The sequence below is a fragment of the Glycine soja genome, chromosome 1, assembly GCF_004193775.1.
Source record: "Glycine soja cultivar W05 chromosome 1, ASM419377v2, whole genome shotgun sequence".
Classification (NCBI taxonomy): Eukaryota; Viridiplantae; Streptophyta; class Magnoliopsida; order Fabales; family Fabaceae; genus Glycine; species Glycine soja.
Genome location: NC_041002.1, coordinates 53,148,245 through 53,167,834, shown reverse-complemented (window position 1 = coordinate 53,167,834; position 19,590 = coordinate 53,148,245). Strand labels below are relative to the sequence as shown.

Genomic DNA, 19,590 nt, shown 5'->3' with positions numbered 1-19,590 from the left:
ACCCTTCCCAAAAGAGATATAATACAACGACAAAATGGTCACTGTTGTGAGCTTTTTGGCTTGTGGCTTGTGTGGTCACGTGCTATTGTAGGATGGTAAACACATGATTAATTTAAGCCCAAATGAATAAGTTTGGCTGTGGTAGAATTTTTGGGATCAATTTGCATGAGCAATAAACAAGTGTCTTAAGCAAAAACTTCAAAAAAATTCTCATAAGCTAAAGATAACAGCTTCTGAAAAAATGTTCTTAAAAAATGTATTATTATCACATAGTCCCTCTTTTTAAGCTTATACAGTCCTGAGATCAAATTTTTGTATAGGATCTCCCTAGCTCATATAAGAGATTATCCAGTATCAGGATCAGGAACTTATCCTTCACATTTTGATTAATGATCCCCAAATAATCTATGGATAATCTACAACGTAGAATATCCTTGTCAAACATTTCATGCACTTAGTTAATTTCTTTATAATATGAACTATCACTTTTACAAAGATGGATGCCTATAAGTGCCTTTTATTCACATGTCTAGATTTAAGTAAACTTTTAAATTCTCCAAAGCCACAAGCTCCCCTATGGAATATTATACCAATTAGCCCATCATATTAATTATGTTTGCGGGATGCTGCCCGAGTAGTATTATGATAGCATACTGACCTTCATTATTATTGAAGTTTCTGAGAGCTAAGATAGAAGAACTGTTAGTGAAAATTGCAAAATGGAAAAGTGAGTTGAAAAGATAGATGAAAGAGGAAGAGATGGTTTTTCAATCATTGATTGGGATAGTTGAAAATCTCTGTGATGTATATGCCAAGTTTATTATTTGTCAAGTTTTGCACCTCAGAATGATAATTGTTTGTTTATCTTAAAGCAAAAACTTCAAAAAGATTCTCAACTTATGAACTCAACTGCTGTAAAAGCTCTTTCATGCGACTTCTCCGAAAATTGAGATGCATATACTTACTCAATTCATTTTTCCATTTTATTTTCTTTTCGTATAAGTACAGAAGTTTATCCAAACAAGTTCATTAAATATTTCTATAAGCTTTTTAAACAAAATTTTCAGTTTTGTTTTTTCTACGTTCACGATATTTATTTATTGGATTAGGTTTTCACAACACGTGTCAAATTGGACTGATTTGCCATTCTGAGAGACTGCAGCGCTGGAAGTCAAGAATGAGCTTGATCGATTTCAAGAATAAGGCATTATTTACCCAATGTATAGACAACCTCTTCATTCGACAGTAGTGTAACTTAAAATCATCAAGGAGGTCCGGGGCTTTACTGATTTAGGTTTGAAGGAGGCAAAGGATTTAGTGGAAAAAACTCCTTCCGTTATAAAGAAAGGCGTTTCAAAGGAAGAAGCAGAGCAATAATAGAGAAAATGAAAATTCTTGGTGCAAAAGTTGTTATGGAATGAAGTGATATATTTTGTTTCTTCCCGCTTTCAATATTTTAGTTGTTAGAAAATTTTGTATTGTTGGCCAAGGATACTACTTTGCTAGTGCTGTGTTAATTTTTTTTTTTAGCACGAACTGGAATTTGATTTTATGCAGCTTACAATACAAGGGAATAATACTTTTATTTATTGAGAGGGAATTTGATTTTATGCAGCTTTGCAACATTATTCTTCAATTCCCTCTCAATGAAATAAAAGTATTATTCCCTTGTGCAATATTGATTTGCAAACATTTATTTGCATTACTTTCTACAAGTAAATTAGTGTTTTTTGGACCTTTTTCTTGTATCAATTGAATTTTGTTGTGGTTACCATAAATGAGAAGCATCAACCAAGATAACGAACCTCATCTTTTGAATTGTGTTTGAAACTGGTTTTAAACAAAAAAAAAAGTTTTCAAATTGATTTTGAACCAAAACTCAATTTTTGGTTTAAAATCTGTTTTGAAAACTGATTTCAAATTAGTTTTTTTTTTAAAAAAAAATATGAATTTGACCAATCCATTTAATTAGATTTAAATTGAATTTTTAAAAATTCAATTCATATCCATCCTTACCGAATCCCAAGACATTGGTATCGACCCTTGTGTCCTACAACCATTCAGTGATTTACCACAACATGGACACCTCTACTCAATACTGACCATTGGTATAGTATGACCATCATTGAGGATAGATGTGTGATTTACAATGAGACTCTTGCTTAATACGTCCCTCTTATCGCCTTTAAATACAAACAATCCCTGTCTCAAGTATGGATCTTTCATAGAACTATGTTACTATGCTAGGAATTGGAGTTGGGTATATTGGTCAGCCCAATGTACATAGATAAACAAATAGATTATATCTCATTAGCCTACAAATTAAATGGATCAGTATAATGGCCGGTCCACATTAGTCCGGTATTGGAGGGCTAGTTGACAAAAAATATCATAAGACACAAACATGTTCAAGGTTTTTGCAATAATTTCTTCCTAAAAAAAAGTAAAGAATCTTTCAGATGGATTCTAATTGGGTTGCTAACAGATATTTTTCGAGACAAGTCACTAATTGCCACGTCGATAGATTCTAGGGAGTAGGATAGACCCACAACTCGAAGCATATTACACAAGAAAGAATCCCCGGTTGGAGATATTTTTAAAACGAACACCGGATCAAACGCAGCTTTATTACCTTGCCTGCGAAGCGTTGATAAGCAGAGGATGACATGGGCCCATGATGAGAGATATGCGCACAAATCATCACGCTATTAATACTACTGCTCCGCTACTTGCTGCCTAGGCTAGTGCGCACCCGTCTTCAACCTCTTACCGTGCGAATCTCTCAATTCATCAAAACTAACAACATCATCACCATCGTCGCACCGAAATCAATCGCCACAACCTCGGGATCTCAGATTCGACGCGCCAAATCATGTCGAAGGCGCGTGTCTACACCGATGTCAATGTCCTTCGCCCCAAGGAGTATTCGGATTACGAGTCTCTCACCCTTCAATGGGGGTAATGTTCCGAACCCTAATTTTTATGTTTCTTTTATTTTTTTCTGATCCCCAAAGTGAACAATCCACAATGAAGGGGAATTTTATTGTCTGATCTTAGAGTTTGTAGATAGTTTCTTAGCTGCTGTTTTGTTGCATTCTTCCCCATTCCTTGTGAATTCCAATGGCATAATGCAATTTTATCTAGCATTTTGTGTTAACTAACTGATTGACGAGGAATTATGCCATTTCCGTTGCTCTGATATGTTTTTTTATTGGATCGCATGTTTTTGCTTAGTTTTTTTGTGGTAGGACCAGAGACAGAAGGTGGTCGAGAATCACCGTGTGCTGCTGAGTTCATTGATCGAATTTGTTCTCTGAATCCTCAATATAACTTTGTATACCATTTCTTTTTTTAATTTACTGAGCGAGTGTTGCCTTTTATTTTTCAGTGATCAAGATGATTATGAGGTTGTGCGAAAAGTGGGCAGGGGGAAATATAGTGAAGTTTTTGAAGGCATAAATGTCAATAGCAATGAGCGCTGTATAATTAAGATTCTGAAACCTGTCAAGAAAAAGAAGGTACTCCTTCTTTCGTTTGTCCTGCTTTTATCCCTACATAGTACCTGCAGACTGTGAATTAAGCCAGCCATTGGTGCTTTATCAGAACTTTTCTCTTAAAATCTGCTGCACAATGAACATAACAAATTCATTATGAGATGTTAAACATATGACATAATATAAATTGGTTTTTAACATTAAGAATATAATTGTATGGAATAATACTTTTAAGTTCTATCAATAAATAAATAGAAGGCATAATGGCATGGTATTCAACATTGATGCGATAATAGTTTAGTTATATAGCATGGCAGCAGAGACCACCATATAGGGTTTTAGGTGAAAATTGGAGATTCAAGCTTGATGAATTTTCTTGAAAAAAAGGCAAGTGTCATTGTAAAATATCCAGAGGAGTGGTTAAGGCATGTCTCAACTTATTCTTTACACACACAGAGGATGTAAGTGAAAACCACTATTATACCATTAAGTAGCTTTTTACTGGATCATTTTATCACAAAATCCACCGATGGATAGAAAAGTCTTGTCACAGATACTATGTCTATAAAATTTTCCATTAATCCCGATTTGTGCAGTACTTTATTAATGTACAATTAAATATCAAGATTAACATAATATACTTTGAAATTAATAATATACTTGAGCAGGGAGAACATTTCCATACTGTTGGAATTAATAATATACTTGTCAGCTTCAATTGTTATTTTTTTTAAACTTATTTTGTTTCACGTACTATGCCTTTTCAAATCCTTCCGATATTTTTTATTACTTTATGAGCTCTTCAATATTATTTTGCAGATTAAAAGAGAGATAAAAATACTTCAGAATATTTGTGGAGGCCCAAATATTGTTAAGCTTCTTGATATTGTCAGAGATCAACATTCGAAAACTCCCAGTTTGATATTTGAGTATGTCAACAGTACAGATTTTAAAGTTTTGTATCCAACCTTGACTGATTATGACATACGCTATTACATATATGAGCTCCTTAAGGTAGTATGATCCTTCAATCTTATGTATTATACTTGGTACTGCCATTCTTTATGTCCTCTCCATAATCAACATATTGTTTTTCCATAAACAAAATTGGAGTATCATATCTTGAATAAGGCTTCATGTGTGAATACAATGTTCATCTATATACTGTATAGGGCCTATAGTCATTTGCTTCTGTATCCAGAAAATTATTACTAAATATTTGAGCAAATGTGTATTGTGAACCTTTCCATGTTACCTGAATGCTTTAGTTTTGAATTGCAGGCCTTGGATTACTGCCATTCTCAAGGCATCATGCATAGGGATGTCAAGCCTCATAATGTTATGATAGATCATGAGTTACGAAAACTTCGCTTGATAGATTGGGGTCTTGCTGAATTCTATCATCCTGGAAAGGAATATAATGTTCGTGTGGCTTCAAGGTACTGTTCTCTGACGAATAAACCATAGTTTCAAAGAACAGGTGTGAAATACAAAAGACTAAATGGTAGTATGTGACTTAAATTGAAACCAATAAAGGCCCAAGTCAACATGATTTTTTTCAGAATGGACAAATTGATGGAAAATTGTCTTTTATCATTTGTGTGGCAAGTTTGGTGTAGCCATAAAAGTAATTCTGAAATGGTGGAAGCATTTAGTACTAAGTATGGATCTGGAAGGGATTTTTGGAATTTTGGTTAATTGAGATGTGACCATTCTTGCTACCGAACATAGTGGCACTTAAGACTTGCAAAAAAAACATTATATGGTGAACTACTCTCTCACCAATTTATGCAAGATAAATGTTACATACAAATTGCAAATTTTCCTGGCATTTGAATAAAGCACCCTATTAATTGTGTTATGGTCCTTTCTCGGTTTTTATTCTGTAGTTCTCTAGCTTCTTGTAACAGGACAGTTCTACAATGTTTACAAAGTTAAATTAACCGAGGGTTTGATGTGAGTCAGAGTCTTCTGGTATTCTCGCTTACTCTTTTAAGCTGTCCAGTGTCCTTCCTCTTTTGTCTTTTCTAGCAGAAACACACTCTTGTCCTTTTATCTGGTAAAAATTAATCCCTAATCCTACACTCTAAAGTCTAAACATCTGTCAGCACTATTAGTATTATGTTGCAAATACATAATCTTCCATTTGGTTTGTAGTAAAAAGACAATCTTATCACCATCACAACAACAACAACAACAACAACGCCTTATCCCACTAGGTGGGGTCGGCTACATGGATCAACTTCCGCCATAATGTTCTATCTAGTACCATACTTCTATCCAAATCATTAAGTTCGAGATCCTTCTTGATAACCTCTCTTATAGTCTTTTTGGGTCTTCCTCTGCCTCGAATTGTTTGCCTTCTCTCCATCTGGTCTACTCTCCTCACTACAGAGTCTACCGGTCTTCTCTCTACATGCCCAAACCACCTAAGTCTATTTTCCACCATCTTCTCTACAATAGGCGCTACTCCAACCCTCTCTCTAATAGCTCCGTTTCTAATTTTATCCTGTCGAGTCTTACCACACATCCACCGCAACATCCTCATCTCCGCTACACCTACTTTAGTCTCATGTTGGCTCTTGACCGTCCAACATTCTGTTCCGTACAAAATCGCCGGTCTTACCGCAGTCCGATAAAACTTTCCCTTTAGCTTGATCGGTACCTTTGCATCACATAACACCCCCGATGCTTTTCTCCATTTCATCCATCCTGCTTGAATGCGATGATTCACATCCCCTTCAATTTCTCCATCATCCTGTATTACAGACCCAAGATATTTAAACCGTGTGACTTGAGGGATAATATGGTCTCCTATTTTCACCTCTGAGTTAGATACCCTCCTACTTTTGTTGAACTTACATTCCATATACTCCGATTTGCTTCTGCTTAGGCGAAAGCCATGTGTTTCTAGAGCTCGTCTTCAAGTTTCCAACCTCTCATTCAACTCCTCCCTCGACTCTCCAAGGAGGACTATGTCATCTGCAAATAGCATGCATCTCGACGCTATCTCTTGGATTTGTTCCGTGAGGACATCCAGAATTAAGGTAAAAAGGTAGGGGCTAAGGGTTGACCCTTGATGCAAACCCATTGTGATTTTCTTTTGACTTTTTTTTTTGTATAATCGTTGTTAGGTTAAAACTTGACAAGAAAAAATGATTATCAAAATTTTCCTAGGCTTATATTTTATAATTGTAACGTAAGGATTACCTGTGGTTTCTTTTTAAATGTCACTGACCCAACACAATTGTCATGTGTCCTGCTTTTGTTTCTCAGATACTTTAAGGGGCCTGAACTTCTAGTTGATTTGCAAGACTATGACTACTCATTAGATATGTGGAGCCTTGGCTGCATGTTTGCTGGAATGGTGTGAATCATAACTACAAGTTTCTGATTATATATGGCATACTCTTGACATTTATGCAGATGGTCTAAATTTGAGCATACATGATTAAAAATGTGAGATTCTGGTCATAATTTTCATTGTACTTTTTGTAGATATTTCGCAAAGAACCTTTCTTTTATGGTCATGACAACCATGATCAGCTTGTCAAAATAGCTAAGGTAATATCCATCGTGGTTTGCAATTGCTTATAAATGTTTGGTTATCTTGCCGTCACTGTACACAGTAATTTCATGTGTTAGTTCGAGACTATGATATATTGTCCTCTATTTAAGGTGGGTTGTTGAAGTATAAAATCATTGGCCACTGTTTAGCATATTAAAATATTCTTTTTTAATCAAGTTGCCCTCTCCTAATGATCCTTTATAGAGATACTTTTCTTTCCAGATTTAAGTTATTGTTATTATTGTTAGTGCTTGGTTATTTTTTTTAAGTTTATATTATTAATTATTATTTGTGATATGTAGGTGCTTGGGACTGATGAATTGAATGCATATCTTAATAAGTATCATCTGGAGCTTGATCCTCAACTTGATGCACTTGTTGGAAGGTATCATCTAACATTTAATCTTATTTATTTCACAGCAAAATTGATTTATTTATTATTAACTATTTATCATAAATATGAACTGGAAGTGTAACATTACATCACAGCAAAAGTGATGATTCAGTATGTGGTAGGCTTGGTTGTAGAGCACGTTATTTTCTGCATGTGTATACAAATTTCGTGCTTCTATGCTTGGGATGGTTATTCTTTATTTATGGACATTTATTGCCATAAATAAATTATAAAAGCCTACTTCTATCAGATATATTAAGATTGGGCCTTGGATTTCTCGTTTATAATCAGTTTACGGTACCACTGATACCTTTCTTTTTTATTAATATTTTTCATTGCTGATTTTTTTAAAAAAAAATCACTAATTCCTCTTTAAGCTCTCCTTAGATGCGTGCTGCTTTTATTTTGACTTTATTTTCTGTTGGTAGATAAATGACTTGACACACATTTTATAATGTAATGCTATTTTCTGTTGCAGACACAGTCGAAAGCCCTGGTCTAAATTCATCAATGCAGATAATCAGCATCTTGTGTCTCCTGAGGTGAATCTTCAGTTTTCCTATCTGGCATTGACCTTGCATTTAGTATGGACTGCAATTTAACAATTCTTGTATGACATGTAGGCAATTGATTTTCTTGATAAGCTCCTTCGATATGATCACCAGGACAGGGTAACAGCTAGAGAAGCAATGGTAATGATAAAGAGCTCATTAATTTGTAGTTTTTTCAACTTGCAGTAACATGGTTCTTTTGTTGCATGAACTTTAAAACATTTTGGCTTAACAAATACTTATATTTTGGAAAAATTATAGTTTTTGTCTTCTAAGTTTAATTTAGGTTTTAGTTTAGTTCTCTTAACTTTTTTTATATTCAATTTCATCCTATTAGTTCATCTTTCATGCCAATGTTTGTCTTTAACTTCTTGATTTAATGTGGTCTTCCAAGTTATTTCTTCATGTCAACATTTTGGACCAAGGTTTCTTTTGCACTGCAATCTCAAATCGTTAGTCAAAACTGTCAAATAGCCACTGAAACCTTTATAGCCACCCTGTTCCTGTCCAACCAACCTATCCCTGCTTGGTTCTCCGTTTAGACACCCAACTACCACTGTGAAGTCATCACATAATTGATCAAAAGACTACATTGAATAAGAGAGTTAGATGATTAAATTGAAACCTAAATTAAACTAAGAGGACAAAAATTATAATTGTCTTATTTTTTTCTCATATTGATTAATTGGTTAATATGTTTATTTTTAAGCTGTGTGCACTAACTTTTTGTTGTCATCTTGGTGTGTCCCGCAGGCACATCCATATTTCTCTCAGGTAAGGGCAGCTGAGAGTAGCAGAATGAGGACACAGTAACTTGATCACATATGGATCCATAAACTTGAGTTAATATATTTGGGATTGTTTTATGATACCCTAACGCGCACCTCCGTTACCTTCTGTTTATTAGAGATTAGTTTTCCTGGGGGTGTATCGATATTATGTTTTCAGTTGAGGAATAATGCCATTGCCAGTTTTTGAAAATTGAAATTGTCTTGAAAGTTGTGACTATATATAAGCTTAAAGGTGTGTGTTTTTTATTTTTTTAGTACATCTTAAAAGCGTGTTTGGAATTGGTCAGAGGCATTAACTTCCGTTCAACATGAATGAGGCTAGACACTATGATTCACAGTGGAAGTGTTCTGAAAAGTGAGAATGAGCGTTTAAACGGGTAAACTATAACATGTAAATGCATGTTTGGTTTTCAGTTTGAAGGTACAAAAATATGTTCAAAAGGTGATAGATTAATTTCATTTCATAGGTCAAATTTACATCCTCTACACTAGATTATCTCTCCCACAAATCTCTCCCTGACAACCATTGTCCCCAATCACCGTAGTTGCCTTCTCTTTGCACAGATCCACACCCCAAATCCTTTTTTTTAGTGATTTTCTCTTCTCCTTTCTCTTCGCACAGATTTATCTCCCTCAATCATCGTAATCCCCTCCTTTTCCAGAGATCTTTCTAATGCTGATGATCACGATTTTCGTGTCTCTGGAATTGACTAGTTTAGGGTGTGCCACACCAAATCCGCAACAGATACACGACGTCATCAACTTTATCGGAGCTGCACCAAATCTGCACTAACTTTGTCACCATCACGATTAGAACAAACACTGCGATGGGTTCACGTTTAACGCTCCAAAATCCTCATCTTCATGGTACGCTCGCACCAAATCTACAATGACACCGAGTTCGTTGAAGCCTAGATCTACGACACTAGATTCCTCAAGATCTACATTTGTTTCAATTCCTTATTGTTTTTCTTTATTTGTTTATGTATTTATTTTCCCTACTCGCTCTTTGGTGGAACTTTATGTTTGTGTTTATTTGACGTTGTTGCGTTAGTTGATTTCACGCAGTAAGTTATCGATTGCAAAGTTTTTATTGACAATGTGTAGTTTGAGTGCCTAGGGGATTCTATTTTGCCTAGGAGGATCCTTGTGATATTTTTTTTTCTCCAGATTTCTAGTGTTCACAGAGTTTAACAGGTTTTGGAGTCGGGAAATGCTATGAATTTCAGTGTGAAAATGTTCGTCTCCACCATTTTGGAGGGAGATGGGAAGAAGAGAAGAAAAAAAAAGTATTATCACCAAAAATAGTCTCCAGCGGCAGTTTCAGGAAGAAAACATGAATCTGGTAGGAAACATGTAGGATAAGAGAAATAATGATCCATTTATGAGAGTGGTTCATCCTAAAAATGGTCTGTTCAAAAAGTAAAATTGAAACACCTTGATTGTTTTTAGTTGAGCCTGATTTTGAGGTGCGTTACAGTTTTGCCCTCAGTTTGAAATGAATGTAAAGGGAATCCAAACTTAAACACAACCTAAATAACTTGGATTGTTTGATTTGAAAATCGGTTTTCTTTTTTTTAGTTTGAATTATAAAATTATTTCACTAATTTTATTTTATTTAGGGTTAAATGTTTTATTTCCTGTGAAATAAAATGAGTGACTTCTGACCTTAGTTCTTATTTTAAAAAAAATTGTTTGTTTTCATCCTTAAAAAGTTAAAATCATTTTTTTATCTCTTATTATATGACACTTGTTAACTGTAGGTGTTTAACAAAAAGCTAAGTGACCATCTTAGGTGACATCCACCAATGTGTATGGCACCATGCTAGCATGTGATAAGTCAACATTTTTTTCTAGATCTCTAATCCTGTGTTTGGTTAGCATAGAAATTCAAAGGTGAGTTTCATAACTTTTATTTCTTATCTATTTAGATTTAAATATTTTTTTTTCTCTATTTCATTCCCCTCACTCCCTTTCTTTCCTTGCAACCAAACTCGCCCTAAAATACACAAGCAAAGGAAATTTACTTGTAAGTAAACGATTTGAGATCTTGGTGGGTACTTGAGGACATGAGAATGAATCTTGGCATGTTTCCCACCAGCTGCATATAATGCAAAATCCGGGATAATATTTATATACTATCGTCTTATATCTCCAAGCATGGTGCAAATACTACTAAATACACAAACAAAGTGTTGTACGTATATCAAACCACTTTTTTCACGTCAAAATACGGAGATAACACAAGCAACAAAATATTGCTTGAGTGAACATGGGATTGAATGACAATACACGTTTAACCAAGCACACTACAAAGCTGTGCCTTTGACACCTCAGTCTCAGACTCCCACACTTTCTAGATCTATTGAGCTTTTAAAACCGAAAAAGACCAATTACAAGTCAAAAATTGTTTGGACTGTTAGCTTTTAGAAATAAAAAATGAATAGTAAAGTTTTACGGGATCAGGTCCACCCTGGTAAAGACTACATTTTGGTTCCAGACTCGTGAGCCGAAATTATTGATAGCCAGATATTTCCTCTGATAAGACTAGAATTTAGGTTTCTGTGACACACTTTCATATTAACACGAACCATCATTAAACAGTTACACCTAGACAGAAAGAGAAAGCATCACACAGTTTCTTGCCCTGTTATCAGGGAAATCATAATAAAATAGTTTTCCTCTCCTTGTCCCTCCTAATTCCCAAGGCACAAACACAGAAAAACACATTTTTATATAGATAGAAAATGGGGAAGATCTCTGTCAATAGGTTTTAAGGAAGAGGCCATAATGATATAAAGTTTTCTCCATTTGCAGTCTCCAATATGTTCACTTTTTCAGATGAGGAAAACAAGCATAAACATCAGATTTAGGGTGTTTGGCTTCAGCATGCTCCCTACACTTCACTTCCGATGTGGTGCACATAAATGTTTGCATGCACACCTTGCACTGCAATCATCAATCACAACATTATTGATGTTCAGTAAAGACTTCCAATTCTGCTGCAATCACTGCAGCAACATGTATATTTCAATAATATTACTAGAGAATATAAGTTGGCATACCCATGACTTTGATGCAAACAGCAAGTATGACTCTTAGTCTTTTCTTTGCTGTATTTTCCTTTTTGTTCCAATTAGTTTTAATGTTCTGAGATATTTTAAGTTCAGAAAATAAAAAGCATGTAATTGAGGTGATAAATTAAGAATTGGCGATTACCAGGCCTTGTATGAAACCAGAATTCCATTTTTACTGATTTACATTTTCCATGAACAGGGAACGTAATCGCAAAAGACATTCCAGAAATGAAGATAAATTGAAAAAATGAAACAGCCCTAGTCCCAAGGGATGAATGGAAAACACTACACAAAGAACTCTTTTAGCCGTAACAGAAATGCAGCCTTTATTAGCAAATCTATACAGCAATCTTCACCCAAAATAATGGAATAAACAATCAATTTGGACCCCTAAGTATTACTTTCTCCCGTGTAGTCCCCTCCCAAGTCCCAAGTATTAAATATCCATTTAGTAGAGAAGGTAAAACATCAAGACGAAATTGATCATTTATTGCAATATTAATTATCGAAGTTCATTATTCTATACAAGAAACCGTGTCAGAAATTCAACTTAAGCGGAGAAAAATAAAACGAGATGCTGTGAGAGATTACAAGCACCATATTACCTGAATCGACATTGCTTTCTTGTTTGAATCCAGCTGGCTTCCTGCGCATATCAAACAAAATACTAAAATCATGAACCAAGCCAGATCTAACACATACCGTCTCGATTTTCAGAAGAATTTTTTTTTCAATTTTTTAATTTATTTTTGGGCATAAAAAACGGAAGGCGTCAAAGGCTGGATTGGAACCCTAATCAATTGAACAACGATGAATGGAAAATTACCCTTTGAGGCGGCCTTCTGCTTCTCGAGGTTCTTCTCGCGTGCCATCTTTGCCTTTTGCCCATTGCCTCCTCCCATGTCTGATGCCGCAGAATGAAACCCTTAAGACCCTAAATTTCTTTTTCTCAAGTCACGGAAGCAAGCGCCGAAGGAAACACACGAATGGGAATATATGGCTCAATGGTCAAGGCCTGACGCTACACCCAAATTATTTGGTCGGACCAAGTACTTTCCATTTTATTTTATTTTTAAAGCCGCTGGGGTAAAGTTGTCTTTTCAATGTCTTTTATCATCCAATTTCCTATGAACTTTTCGTTCTTATTTCTTTCCCAAGTTTGTGCCATTCAAATATACGAGATTATTATTATTATTATTATTATAGAAATTGATGAGAGAGTATTACAACTTTTTTTTTTTTTAGAGAAGGGAGTATTACAACATCGGTAATTTTACGTTTAAGTCTAGTCATAAAAAAATGTGTAAAGACATATATCGGATTTATAACAATTAATGTGTCATATTTAACCAAACTCACATACATTCTTTAAAGATAACATGTTTTAATTTTAGTAATTTATTTTCATATTTTTGTAATTTTAAAAGTATTATCTCTTTATTTATTTTTAGTTTAATTTAATAAAATAAATGTGATTAATTATACAATATATATTACTTATTTAAATTTTAAATATATGTCAAATAAAAATAAATGTTAGTAATATTTATGTAATGTTGAGCATTTGATCTAAGAAATAGTAAAAGTTTATTTTTTATATACCATCTTCCTCGGTGCAAAGTTTTGTATATTACAAATCAATTAAAAATTATTGCAAATATATTTTTTAAATAATTATTATTATTATAAATTTAATAATTTGTGATTGAATGGGTAACATAAAAAAAGTAAAAATAGATTATAATCGAATTTTAAATACTAAGAGAGCTGAAATTATTCAACTCAAAATCAGGAAACTGTTAGATAGGAGTAGAATCCCTTCGCCTTGGGATTTAGTTATTTGGTAATTACAAAATCGTTTTAAAATTATCTTTCTACATTTCCCCCTTCTAAGTTCCTCGCCCCGGAGCTATTCGGGGTGGTGGAAGAGTCATTTTCCAACACCGACATGTATATGGCTTGAGTAAAACATTTACATGTTGCCACACCTAACATAAGTATGATATACAAATGAGAATATACCTTGCTCTTCTATGCTAAATCCACTTTCTTCCTATTGGTGACGTTATCATCAGAAAATAGTCTCTGACTTTGGTCCTCCCACTCACACACATACAAACTCAAATTCTTTAATTCTCTCTCCATTGGCAAGTCATGGAGCTCCTATGGGAGCTTGCCTTCACCATAGCTCTTTCTCTTTTACTTCCATTGGTTTTCCTCAAACTCCTTTCCGTGACCCCAAACTTCGAAGCAAATGAGAAAGTGGCTGTTATTCGGCGTGATCATGATCATCGAGTTGAATCTGATTCCAATAGTTGGGAAACGGATAAAGTTGTTCAAATTGGTGGGAAAATTGATGAATTCAGAGACAAACCTATAGTGGGAAAATTAGTAGTCCCGGAAATTGTGGATGTGAGTTGTGGATCGCCCAAGATACACAATTCAGAAAAGATTGATGGGGACAGACTTCACAACGAAATTGAACTCGAGGATTTGGCAGAGGATCCTGTTGTGGATGAGGGTAATGAAGGGGTTGTTAATATTAACAAAGTTGAGGTAGAATTGATGGAATGTGATTCTAGAGAGAACAAAGTTGAAGAGGTTGAGATCTCGCAGTGCGAAAGATATTATAATGAGATTGAAGAATCTAGTATGAACGAGGAAATGGGTGAAAACAAGGGCTCGGTGGTGGATGAGGATGATTGGGAAGGAATAGAAAGAACTGAATTGGAGAGGCGCTTTGGTGCTGCAGTTGTATTTGTCGGTTCCAAGAGCAATGCTAATCTTAGTAATGATGTGAAGATGAAGCTTCATGGTTATCACCGAATTGCTACTCAGGGTCCTTGCCATGAACCTCAGCCAATGGCTCTGAAGTTCTCTGCTCGAGCAAAGTGGTAATTGATTAATGATTGCCCTGCTTATTTATCTCCAAATACTTAGAAAAAGAAAAAAATTATAACCATTTCCCTCTACCTCTAGTTTTGGTTTGAGTTGCTTAGAGTTACAGTTACTTCATTAGATTCTTTGATGTAGTTAACTGGATCATTCTTTTTGTGTAAGGATTGCATGGCGACAGCTTGGGATTATGAGTCCAGAGGAAGCTATGGAGCAATATATCAGCCTTCTATCAGAAAACATTCCTGATTGGATTGTAGAAAATCCTTATGTAAGTATATCTAAAAATACTATTCGGTTACTCACCCTTTTCTAAATAAGATAAGATATATATTTTATTTGATCTCTTTTTGGTCAGTTGTACTTTAACTTGATGAACAAGAGAAATTTTATCCTTTTTCTCAATTGTCCTGTCTGTACTGGAAGGAAGCCTATGCCTTCCCTGATTCCCAATTTACCCCTCTGTGTGGTGGAGGGATGATTTATTTCTTTATTAAATCTATTAGATAGAGCCTTGAAGCTTTATATTAATTATCCAGAGATGAATTTTTGTATTACGGATGCTACTATGGTTGAATTTTTATATTTCTTTTTATTACAGGATAATGCTAAACCGGCTTCTGCAAAACTAACCTTATGATTTGAAGGCATAGCTATTAGCTACCATGGCAAAGAAGCTGAAAATTATAAGGTATAACCATATAAGTTGATTGTTTCATTTTGAATTCCGACGCTTAGCAATTGAAAAGATTTCCAAAATGTAGAATTTATTGTTTTTTAAGGAAGTCCCCTGCCATTGGGTACTTAACACATGATAATGGAGTTGGGGTTTACCATATTTGGTATTCTTTGTTACCTGCACAATACTACAGATCCCTGGGATCAACGAACTGAAGAAGCAAATTCGCTTGTAAAATTATGGTTATTGAGTTGTAGTTGTAGGCACATTATCAAATAATTCTGCTTCTCTCTGTTAAAGAGGAACTGGTCTGTGTATGATTATTCAATTTAATGTCTACTCCTATTGAACTTCCATCCGTTGGCGTAGGTAAGATTTTTTGTCCAGTGTGCATATGTAAAACTGCGTAGGGAAGATTGATTATAGAAGGATTTTTTTTATTTTTTTTTGGCAAAATCTTTGACTCACATAACTATAAGTAAGCGCCAAACAGAGAACCGCGACCATAATTCGCTTGCAGCAGAAATTATTTGAGCCTTGACGATAAATTGATTGCGTGTTAGTAGGAAGTAGGATTAGATTATACGTCATATTCATCAGTCTTTTTCCTCAATTTCATTTACATGAACAAAAAAACCAAAGTAGAGGAGTCAGATGCGTCAAGGTAAAATTAACTTCAAGATTTTTTCGAACGAAGATTAAATTGGAGATGGCAAATTGTAAATGCAAAATGCTCACAAGAGTATTCTCACTGAAAATTTCCACGAGGAGATCTCTTACTCTTAAGTGGGTACCGGATAGTTATTGCCCAATGTCCACGATCTAGTACAGAACAAAACTAGTAATGCTTGTAATATTTCTCTTAAGAGTAATCATGGTAGACACTGATATGAACAGAGTATAAATTCCTTGTATTCGAGGACAAGGACCTCCTTTCTATGCTAAATAAAATTGGTCTGAAATTCTTCTCCCTTTGTTTACTCATTGCTAAGGTATTTATACATTGTTCTTAGGATGAATTCGTGCCTGCAGGAAAGCAAAACAAAATTCCTAACAGTAAAACAGAATTTGCTGATTGCAATGCAAAGGGAATATTCCTAAGTGGTTGCAACTAACTCCTTCAAAGCAGCCAAGTAACAGCTAGACAGGATCTTCCAGTCGAGCTGGTCATTTAGTGATCCTTTTGGGCTATTGTGGTCAGTAAGGATGGTGAACTGTGGCCAAGTAAGTATTGACCCCACTTTTGAACGGTTGTGGTAATGGCGTGCAATTCTCAGACATACGTGGATGTGTTTTGCATACGAGGGGCAAATGGCTTACTATAAAAAGTAATGGGATGTCCGTGTTGCATCAGTGCAAGCCCGAAAGCATCTGTTTCTAACACAAGAGGCAAAGAAAAATTTGGGAGAACCAGGACTAGTGCCTTTGGTCATGGCGCGTTTGAGATTATCAAATGCAAGTTGAGCCTCAGGTGTACAGTTGCACAAGAGAGAATTGAGGGGAGAAGTAATTGAAGCATACCCGTTGATGAATTTGCGATAAAAGTCTGTGAGACCAAGGAATCCACATAAATCCTTTTGATTGGAAGGAATAGGCCAGTCTAACATAACCTTGATCTGGGATTGCTCAAGTTCAACTCCTTTGCCATGATAACGTGACCTAAGTATACTCCAACTGATGTTGCGCAAATAAGCACTTAGAATGCTTGAGGTAAAATTTCCATTGCCATAAAGTTTGGAAAATAAGCTCTAAATGGTGAAGGTGTGACGACAATGTTTCACTATAGATGAGAATCACGTCGAAGAACACAACAACGAATTTGTGCAAAAATGGTTGGAGAAGTGTACTCATTGTTGCCTGGAAGGTCGAAGGTGCATTGCAGAGGCCAAACGACATGACCCGATATTCGTAATGGCCTTGATGAGTTCGAAACGTAGTTTTCACAATGTCATCGTCGACCATTAAAATTTGATCAGAACCTTGACATAAATCAAGTTTGGAGAACCACGACGCATGGTCGAGATCATCCAAAAGCTCGTTGATTGTTGGCATTAGAAAACGATCTTTAATGGTAATGAAGTTCAATGTGCGAAAATTGATAACGGTTAATTATGAGTATATTTTGGGGGGTTAAATTATAGAGAAATTTGTAATTTTTTCTCTTCTAATTTTTCTTTTTTGAGCAAATCATTGTTAAATTAACATTATTTAAGTTTTTGTGCAAACAATATTAAAAGTGATGGATTTATGAAGTTTAGTGAGTAAAATAAAGCCCAAAAAAGCAAGAATAATTAAGGAAATCATAGTTAATTAAGAAAAGAAGACTAATTGAGGAAATAATGGTTAATTAAGGAAACAAACTAATTGAGGAAGCATGACTAATTAAGGAAAGAAGACTAGGCTAATTGAGGAAAGCACGACTAATTAAGGAAAGAAAACTAATTGAGTAAAGGATGACTAATTAAGGAAAGTAAAGACGGACTTAGTGTAAGAAGTCTGCTAAAAGAAAAAGAGAGAAGAAGGTAAAGACATTCACAAATTCCAACAAAATACAATTCTTTATAGAAGACAAAGACTAGAAGAAGGAGAAGCACAGTCATTCCTTCTCTTTCTTATCTTTTCCCTCTCTACTAAATATTATTTTCCTCTTGTAATTGTAACAATGAGAAACTAAACCCCTGGGAACTTAACAGCCAATTACTCGTAATGTAATTTCTCTTCCTATTTATTTATGAATATTACATTTGCATTATTTTTTCTTGTACTTAATATTATTGTTTGTGATTTGATCATCCATTTACATGGTAAGTTTTAGGGGTAGCTTGAAAACATTATTTTCTAATAGAACTGGAAAAGTGTATCTAAATAAAGTCATCCGTAGGGATAAGTTGATATTTGTTTAGCTTGTTATACATCTTTATTTTTAATACAATCTACTATTTTAGCTTTGCAAAGAAGGGATTTGGAAGAAAAAATAGATAAATTAGACTCTTTCGTGCGAGAGACCAAAGTTAAAGTATACTAATAGATGCATATATAAATTTGAATAATAATGAATAAAGAAAAATCATTAAGATTACATCAAAGAATAACTTTTGTAAGTTAAGTTTCCAATATTCTCATCTTTTTTGCATTTAATTAATTCATGTTTAATTCTTTTTTTGTTTGATTAAATTTTTGGTCAATAAATGTCTTGTATTCGAGGACAAGGAGCTCCTTTTTATACTAAATAAAATTGGTCTGAAATTCTTCCCCCTTTGTTTATTCATTGCTGAGGTACTTATACATTGTTCCTAGGGGGTGAATTTGTGCCTGCATGAAAGCAAAGCAGAATCCCTAACTACAAACAAGATAGCCAAGTAAACAGCCAAGTAAACAGCTGGACAGTCGAGAGGGTCGTTTAGTGATCCTTTTGAGCCTTTCAGCATGGGCCTTAGGTATGTCTTCAACCCTATTGCTATCAGACACTCTCACTCTAAACATCTTGTTAATATTTTTTTTATTTCTCTTTCTATAACATATTATACATTTATTCTTATTATTAGTTCACTAACATTCTCTCTTCTATCTTTTTCTCTCAGTGATTTTCATCTAAACTCTAAAGTTTTAAGTGAAGATGTCCACTATCCACGAACCATTTTTAAATTATGAATGCAAAATGCTAGCAATTACACTTCCTAGGTGGAGAGTTGTTCTCCATTATTCAATACGAAGTTAGTGCTAGACGCACATTTTTCCTTGCACTCGAAAACTACAATACGCATTACGTGCCTTCCGCTCAAACGTTCTTGTGCAAACAAATGTCAAGAATCCGCTGTATGTGATATTGTAATTTCCTCACTGGGTTCCGTTGTTGTTTGAACAGAAAACACCAATTCAAAATTTCGTTAAATATAGTTGAGTTAAATTTTGAAAAGGAAAATGTTAACGAGTTTTTTTTAAAGCAGTGTTTAAAAAAATAGTAAAAATAAAATTCTTTAAATAAATAATGAAACATTTTAAAAAAATGTAACATATCTTTTGACTGATCATTTTAATTTTTAAAATACTCATTAACAATACCTCATTGTCCTAATTTTAATAAAAGAAATATTTATTCAATACACTTTCACTAATGGTTGGTTCAAGTAGAGTATAACTG

General features: G+C 34.5%; 3 protein-coding genes across 6 annotated transcripts; 2 read left to right on the top strand and 1 right to left on the bottom strand.

The window, feature by feature from the left end:
- The first annotated feature begins 2,583 nt into the window (after positions 1 to 2,583).
- On the top strand, positions 2,584 to 9,048 carry LOC114422250 (casein kinase II subunit alpha-2-like). The gene is made up of 10 exons (XM_028388517.1): positions 2,584 to 2,958; positions 3,389 to 3,518; positions 4,314 to 4,508; positions 4,776 to 4,933; positions 6,771 to 6,861; positions 6,993 to 7,058; positions 7,365 to 7,447; positions 7,935 to 7,998; positions 8,080 to 8,148; positions 8,761 to 9,048. The coding sequence occupies exons 1-10, from the start codon at positions 2,873 to 2,875 to the stop codon at positions 8,818 to 8,820; spliced, it is 1,002 nt and encodes a 333-aa protein (XP_028244318.1). The 5' UTR covers positions 2,584 to 2,872; the 3' UTR covers positions 8,821 to 9,048.
- A 2,290-nt stretch (positions 9,049 to 11,338) lies between these two features.
- On the bottom strand, positions 11,339 to 12,914 carry LOC114422256 (uncharacterized protein At2g23090-like). The gene is made up of 3 exons (XM_028388527.1): positions 12,702 to 12,914; positions 12,481 to 12,521; positions 11,339 to 11,747 (listed from the first exon to the last, which is right to left on the bottom strand). The coding sequence occupies exons 1-3, from the start codon at positions 12,775 to 12,777 to the stop codon at positions 11,628 to 11,630; spliced, it is 237 nt and encodes a 78-aa protein (XP_028244328.1). The 5' UTR covers positions 12,778 to 12,914; the 3' UTR covers positions 11,339 to 11,627.
- Positions 12,915 to 13,767: 853 nt separating this feature from the next.
- Positions 13,768 to 17,587, top strand: LOC114422237 (acyl-CoA-binding domain-containing protein 3-like). Of its 4 annotated transcripts, none has more exons than XR_003668652.1 (4): positions 13,768 to 14,769; positions 14,936 to 15,041; positions 15,372 to 15,461; positions 16,482 to 17,587. XR_003668652.1 is itself a non-coding variant. In XM_028388492.1 (3 exons), exons 1-3 carry the CDS (start codon positions 14,030 to 14,032, stop codon positions 15,408 to 15,410), a joined length of 885 nt encoding a protein of 294 aa, XP_028244293.1. In that variant the 5' UTR covers positions 13,768 to 14,029; the 3' UTR covers positions 15,411 to 15,805. The 4 variants fall into 4 exon arrangements, 1 of the variants encoding a protein (XP_028244293.1); XR_003668649.1 differs by lacking the exon at positions 16,482 to 17,587 and adding an exon at positions 15,557 to 15,805; XR_003668648.1 differs by lacking the exon at positions 16,482 to 17,587 and adding an exon at positions 15,553 to 15,805.
- The last annotated feature ends 2,003 nt before the right edge of the window (positions 17,588 to 19,590 follow it).